Raw genomic sequence first — 7,640 nt, forward strand, 5'->3', positions numbered from 1 at the left:
AATAATTACGTATTAAAAAATAATTACGAATGGACATAATTGTGCACGTTATAATCACGTCTTTCCTATACCATTGCATCATATACTTTTCTGTTATTTTTTAAATTGAAGGTATATTTTTATGAAATTATATAATTAAATAATCAACTCGGTAATGAGCTGATGGTGAAGTAGTAAGGGAAAGAATTAGTGCTTCATGTGACCCAGGTTTGATTCATGCACTCGTCATTTAGTTTTGTCATCAACGGACAATGATTAAAGAGTAGACAAGTAGATAACGTTAACTTATACGGTGAATAGCCGGTATCCCATTAAAAATTGGTTGGCCCGTTAAAAAAAACAAATACAGGTAAATATACATATTATTACCTCACGCACTGCCGTATTCTACACCACATATGTTGAATATCATCCTGACGCGCCGCCGCATGCGAGTAGACGTTTAATATCATCTATATAACTTGGTCGCAAGCAAAAGCCAAATAAAACAAGTAGAGTATAGACCCAATCATTACCGTTCATTTCCGTGCCTTACTGAGATTCCGGTTATGTAATTAATACGACAAACAAACAAACAAACGACTTTCAGTTTAACTAATCCATTATCATCCAGTTTTCAAATAATTCTCCACTCATATTGGAGCTCCGGATTTCGTGCTTGCTTGGTTTTGATCTAAGGTAACGTATTTAATTTAACTGCATTATATCATCAAATTCTGCAACCGATTAAAGTTGCTGTTTGTTCTTCACAACTATGTTAGTTTGGTTTCCTGAGTGTAAATTGTAATAGGATAAATATGGTAATGTTTTGGTTACCAAGTTAGAGTTAGATTTAGATCTATAAGTATAGGGCTTGAGTAGTGGTTTTAGGTTGGTGACCAGTAAAGAATTATTGTAACGAGTTTTAAGTCATATTCCTTTTGCAATAATAATGAAAAGAGTGAAATGTTTTGAAGATTTGTTCAAATTTGAAACTATTCTGCTAGGTATTTATATATTTAGTATGATTTTGATTTGACACTTTGTTGGCTATTATAGGGCTTTATTTAGCATGTTTCATAGATTTTGGACTTTAGATAATAAATCTAACAAGGAGAGAATCATAGAATCAGAAGAACTATGTCATCAATCTGTCACTATCAAGCTATGAATTTATCCCTATTATGTTATGCTACCGTTATTCCTGTTAAAAATCAAATCTCCGTTGCCTAGTTCAAGAACACAGCTACATAAAGTGTTGTAGTAATCGCTAGTCGGGCGGCGGAGTGGGTAGTTGCGATTAATCGGAATTACTCGGCGCCTACTCGGGGTTTTTACAATCATGCCTACATTAGGTTGGTTTGTAAATGAGTCGAGCCGAGCCAGATCAGTTTGTGAATGAGCCTTAACCTTCTTTAAATAAACAAGCTGGCTCGATGAGCCACGAACCGGCTCGAGCTTTTAACAAGCCGGGATCGGGCTCAACATTTCAACTTGTTAAAATGAACTAGCCGAGTCGGCTCAGCTCGATTCCTAAACTAACTGATTTAGAGTCTTATCTGAATATACAAGCTTAGTTAAGTTTTGTAGTTAGTTAGTAAGTTGAGTTTGTTACTAGGTAATTAGCCTTCTAAGTATTGTAAATTATAATCTCAGTTTTCTCATTGCATATTTTCCTTTCAATCTTTCTTAAATTTAGGCTAGAAAGTTTACTATTCAGTGGTTAACATAAGTTAATATGTTATGATTTGTGTTATATTAAATCTTGTTTTGTTTGTGTTCTTGATCAAATGATATAGGATGTCTTCAGCTAATGGGACTGTTGGTCACATAGTTTCTTCATCTTCAGAGATGTCTTCAAATCTTCACATTTCTTCTGATGAAGCATGTTCAGAACGAGCCCCGTTTATTATTCAATCATCAGGAGTTCTTCGATCAACAGCTTTTTGTGACTATATTAAGGATAATAACAGTAGCGGTTGGTGCACATATTCACTGCCAGATTTTAACGATTCTCCTGAAAATGCCACTATCGAGTCTGGTAATTTACAAATTATGCCATCAGATGATGCTAGCAAGCCAAATGATTGGCAAGATTGGGCTGATCAGTTAATTACTGATGATGGTGTCTGTCCAAATTGGAATGAGATTTTAGTTGACACTGATGTTGCTGATCAACATCCAAAGGTCTCAATGAAATTATTATTATTATTATTATTATTATTTAAAAGCTATGTTACCAATTACTGTTTATTATATTTTTATACAATTTGTTTATTTTAGATGGAATACTACGTGGGAAAATCATCCAAAAGGACCAAAACCTCACTGTCACTGCAAATAAACACAACAGGAGAGGCTTGCACCCCGATGACAACATCATCGTGTGGAAGTGGGCCCCAAAGCAAGCCACGTATGCGTTGGACACCGGAACTACATGAAACGTTTATGGACGCAGTCAACAGGCTCGGCGGATGTGAAAGTATATCTATATATATATATATATATATATGTTTCTTTTATAAGAGAGACTGGAATTAATATCTAAATGCTGTAATTAGACTAATTGTAGATAAACCTATAATAAGTCTGCGAGCTAAATATAACTAAACCCTTACAATAAACTAGTAACAGTATAATTAACATCTTATTAATTATAACCGCAGGAGCTACTCCGAAGGGAGTATTGAAGCTAATGAAGGTCGAGGGTTTAACCATCTATCATGTAAAAAGTCATCTACAGGTGTGTTTTCGGTATTGTTATGCGGATGTAAACTACATATTAAAAGGCATTCTCTTTTATTCTATGGTAAAAAAGTTTAAACGTTTTCTACAGAAATATCGAACGGCTAAATACAAACCTGAGCCTTCATCAGAAGGTAAACAAAATACTTCTTCAAAAATTATTGTTGTATAGTTTTTGTAATGTACTTCCTCAACATGTGTCATTACATATTTCTAATCAATCATATGATAAAAGAATTAGATATTGATGAATTTAGCCATACACTTGATTTATCAGTTCTTGCAGGACCTTCAGATAAAAAGCTGAGCCCGATGCAAGATTTATCATCATTAGATTTTAAAACGTAAGATCATTGTTTTCTTAATACAATATCCACATGAATTTGTGGATTGCCTTCTGTCGAAGCATGAAATGAATCTGACCTGATCCATGACGATGGTTCCACTGATGTCGAGATGAACGAACCACGTCTTGATCTTCTTCTCCTGTTGCTTGGGATCTGCAATGGCCTTTTGGGGGTGTGGAGGTGACTGCTAAGAAATCTCGAGTATCTCTTGTTTACAGACACAAAAATATGGTGATGGCTCTTATTGAGCATGACCCCCCATAATAAGGAGGTGGAGATCTCCTTATATAGAGAGCCTCATGGCCACCATCATGGTACCCTAATGGGCTTAGCCCAGTTAGGGTTACCTCCACAAAACCCCCTCAGCCCAATAAATTGTATTAGTCCATATAATAAAATAAGCCAAACATAATAAATTTAGGGTCGTAAAACCGGATTTAGTACCATACCCTTACAAGCCCCCCAAGTCCAGTGTTGCTCCTAGGCGTGCAAGCGTTTAGGCGGAGCGCTGGACTTTATGAGGTGTGTTAGGACATGAGACGGTTTTTTCCCTTTTTTTCGGCCTTGTCTTTATTGTCTTTGAGTTTTGGGGGGTTTTCTTCATGATGGTGACATGTTGTGGTCCTTATGATAATGATGGTGCACTAGCATGAATAAGATATAGCACGCATCATAACAATAGTGGCGCGGGGCCTGATAAAAGATAGAGCGCGCGTCTCGATAATAATGTAACATAACTTGCGCGCGAGGCAGCTTACGAGCTATAAAAATAATAAAGCTTGCGCGCGAGGCGACTTACGAGCTATGAGAATAATAAAGCTGGCGCGCGAGGCGACTTACGAGCTATAAGAATAATAAAGCTTGGGCGCGAGGCGACTTACGAGCTGTAAAAATAATAAAGCTTGCGCGCGAGGCGACTTACGAGCTGTAAAAATAATAAAGCTGGCGCGCGAGGCGACTTACGAGCTATGAGAATAATAAAGCTGGCGCGCGAGGCGACTTACGAGCTGTGAGAATAATAAAGCTTGCGCGCGAGGCGACTTACGAGCTGTGAGAATAATAAAGCTTGCGCGCGAGGCGACTTACGAGCTGTGAGAATAATAAAGCTTGCGCGCGAGGCGACTTACGAGCTGTGAGAATAATAAAGCTTGCGCGCGAGGCGACTTACGAGCTATAAGAATAATAAAGCTTGCGCGCGAGGCGACTTACGAGCTATGAGAATAATAAAGCTGACGCGCGAGGCGACTTACGAGCTGTGAAAATAATAAAGCTGGCGCGCGAGGCGACTTACGAGCTATAGTATGATGATAATGACTGGCCCACAAGGGCCTCTTCTGCGCAGGATGACTATCCCGGCTTGTCTTCAAAATAATAATGGAGGCTCAAAATAATAATGGAGGCACAAACGGCCGGATAATAATAATAATGTCATAGGCGTTTGTGCGGCTCGTAGCCGAACCTGCAAAAACACATCAACTAAAAGTGGATGTATTACAAGGTTCCCATCCTCGGGCAAATTATGAGGCGTGCCCAACCTATGTTGGCGCGTGGCCGTTTGGGATATTAGGCTCCCGACCTTTATGTTTGGCGCGTGGCCATGTGGGATATTACTAGGCTCCCGACCTTTATGTTTGGTGCGTAGCCGTATGGGTTTGAGGATTTCCATCCTTTTAGTTTGGCGCGCGGCCTATGGGTTTGAGGATTCCCAACCTTTAAGTTTGGCGCGTGGCCTATGGGTTTATGAGGATTCCCAACCTTTAAGTTTGGCGCGTGGCCTATGGGTTTATGAGGATTCCCAACCTTTTAGTTTGCGCGCGGCCTATGGGTTTGAGGATTCCCAACCTTTAAGTTTGGCGCGTGGCCTATGGGTTTATGAGGATTCCCAACCTTTAAGTTTGGCGCGTGGCCTATGGGTTTATGAGGATTCCCAACCTTTAAGTTTGGCGCGTATATGATATGCGCCACGCGCAGATGTTTCATGCGCAGATGTGATATGCGTGAGCACATGCGATGCGTGAGCATACGTGATGCGTGAGCATATGCGTGAGCATACGTGATGCGTGAGCATATGCGTGAGCATACGTGACGCGTGAGCATATGCGATATGCGTGAGCATGTCATCTGCGCCACGCGCAGATGTGATATGTGTGAGCATATGTGATGCGTGAGCATATGTGTGAGCATATGCGATATGTGCCACGCGCATAGGTCTTGGCTTTGTGTCTTCATGACATCCTGATTTTAAGCCTCGACTATATTTTGTGGGTTGACCCGCCCCGCTCGATGTTAAGGCGGGTGCATACCCCCTTCAATAATCCTATGCGCGGCCCGACCTGAAACCTCAACTATGTTTTGGCATGTGGTTTGTCTTAGTTGTGCTTAGGTATGTTATGGTCCAACTGCGCAATATGTGGGATGGATGCTATGAGTAATTTGAGCTAAGGCTCATATTATTGGGCTAAGGCCCTGGCGTTTTAGAGTTAAAACTCGTCAACACGTCTGAGCTTGAAGCTCGCGCATGTATGTTTTACTTCGTTTTATTTTTAGTTTGATGTCAATATAATGTTGTCATATTGCTCAAATTAATAAAAGGAAGTGTGAAACATGTATGCAAAAAATCAAAATCAGGCTTGCACACGCATGGCGGCGGAGTCGTGACTCGCGGGCGTGCATGCATGGTGGCGAAGCTTGATCCTTGGCATTGCTCATGCACGGCGGCGGAGTGGTGACTCGCGGGCGCGCATGCATGGCGGAGAGTTGCGTGGGCATGCATGGCGGCGAGTCTTTTGCGCAAAACCCACATAATGGTTTCCGCGATGGTTTCCACGGGCGCTCACGCATGTCGGTGGAATGGTGACCCGCTGGCGAGCATGCATGGTGGCAGTCTTCTGCGCAAAACCCACATGGTGGTTTCCGAGGAGTGAAAATTCGCGGGCGCGCGTGCATGGTGGCGAAAGTCTCCGTAATCTAGACTGTAATTTTAAACCTAAAATCCAGGTCTGTAATCCAGATCTAGATCTGTAAATCAGATCTAGATAGATCTGAAGCTCGGAGCGGAGAGAATTTAAAACCATCACAGATCCGGAGGCTTGATTATCCGAATCAGGTAGTTTCTTTTTTGGATCTACAAATCCTTTTCAGCTTCATTTTTGCACAGATCTGAAAGCCTCTTTTAGATCTATGGATCTTTTTGAGCTTTAATAGAACAAGTCTTGAAGCCTCTTTCTGTAAGCTTACAGATCTGGGTTTTTCTTGGGAGAGATCTGAGAACCGAGACGAAGATCGAAGGGTAGTTCGTTGCCGTCCCACGGATGGCGCCACTGTCGAAGCATGAAATGAATCTGACCTGATCCATGATGATGGTTCCACTGATGTCGAGATGAACGAACCACGTCTTGATCTTCTTCTCCTGTTGCTTGGGATCTGCAATGGCCTTTTGGGGGTGTGGAGGTGACTGCTAAGAAATCTCGAGGATCTCTTGTTTACAGACACAAAAATATGGTGATGGCTCTTATTGAGCATGACCCCCCATAATAAGGAGGTGGAGACCTCCTTATATAGAGAGCCTCATGGCTACCATCATGGTACCCTAATGGGCTTAGCCCAGTTAGGGTTACCTCCACAAAACCCCCTCAGCCCAATAACTTTGTATTAGTCCATATAATAAAATAAGCCAAACATAATAAATTTAGGGTCGTAAAACCGGGTTTAGTACCATACCCTTACACCTTCATTCATGTGCTATATTTATTTGTAAGAAAGCCAGTAATTTTATTAAAGATTACAAGTGGAAGTTCAAAAAAAATTACATGAGCAACTTGAGGTATATTTGTTAACATTGAGGGGCGTTTTAGTCATTTAATTAATTGGTCGAAGCCAAACATTGTATTTATCCATCTTCTGTGCAGATTCAAAAAAACTTGCAAATGAGAATACAAGAACAAGGCAGATACCTCCAGATGATCTTTGAAAAGCAATGCAAGTCTGGTGGAGACCAGTTTCAACCCGAGTTGACCAATGAAATGTCAAGTTCTCTAAGCCAGCCTGAAACAGAGCCCGACCCGATTAAAGTTGGGCTAAATTCAAGTGAATCATCATCTTAAAAAGTGTAGGGATATTGATTATTGTAGATATATGCATGTGGACTTTGCTTGGTTACAACTGTAAGTATGTGTTGGATCTGCATTATTTTTTTTTAGGTAGCCTAAGTTGTATCGAATTAGCCTTTTTTATAACGATTACTGTGGTTGGGAACGGGTTAGATTATGTATAAAGTAGTTTCAATAGGTCGGTAAGCACATTCATAGTTACATAAGTTGAAATACGTATCTAAACATAAAATGTATTGTGGTTGGAACGGGTTACTCCATTTTATTTTATTATATTTAAAGTTGAATATCCTATACAAAATTGTTTATTTGAATTGAAGTCATTGGTTATTAATTGTTACAAAGTTATCAATTATTATTATTTTTCATATTTACAAATAAACATAAAATGTAGTATATAAATTGTGTGCATGTATTGTTCGCTGTTGGTATAATGTTACAAGTTGTTTGAATTGAATCA

The 7,640-nt window shown here is 40.1% G+C and overlaps 1 protein-coding gene across 1 annotated transcript; it reads left to right on the forward strand.

Moving 5' to 3' along the window:
- Window positions 1-536: 536 nt before the first annotated feature.
- LOC143567747 (protein PHOSPHATE STARVATION RESPONSE 1-like) lies at window positions 537-7,174 on the forward strand. Its single transcript, XM_077054080.1, has 8 exons — window positions 537-678; window positions 1,779-2,166; window positions 2,263-2,461; window positions 2,646-2,722; window positions 2,816-2,858; window positions 3,011-3,068; window positions 6,852-6,894; window positions 6,980-7,174. Exons 2-8 carry the CDS (start codon window positions 1,780-1,782, stop codon window positions 7,172-7,174), a joined length of 1,002 nt encoding a protein of 333 aa, XP_076910195.1. The 5' UTR covers window positions 537-678; window position 1,779.
- Window positions 7,175-7,640: the final 466 nt, after the last annotated feature.

Source organism: Bidens hawaiensis, unplaced genomic scaffold (assembly GCF_021521415.1).
Source record: "Bidens hawaiensis isolate Kalapana, Puna unplaced genomic scaffold, B.hawaiensis_p1.1 tig00023620_1, whole genome shotgun sequence".
In the NCBI taxonomy this organism is placed as follows: Eukaryota; Viridiplantae; Streptophyta; class Magnoliopsida; order Asterales; family Asteraceae; genus Bidens; species Bidens hawaiensis.

What these genes read in the sequence shown, in the direction of transcription:
- LOC143567747 (XM_077054080.1), top strand. Translation starts at nt 1,780, where the DNA reads ATGTCTTCAGCTAATGGGACTGTTGGTCACATAGTTTCTTCATCTTCA. An exon ending in CAGGCTCGGCGGATGTGAAA is followed by an intron (nt 2,462 to 2,645) that starts GTATATCTATAT and finishes TTATAACCGCAG; the next exon opens with GAGCTACTCCGAAGGGAGTA. An exon ending in ACCTGAGCCTTCATCAGAAG is followed by an intron (nt 2,859 to 3,010) that starts GTAAACAAAATA and finishes CAGTTCTTGCAG; the next exon opens with GACCTTCAGATAAAAAGCTG.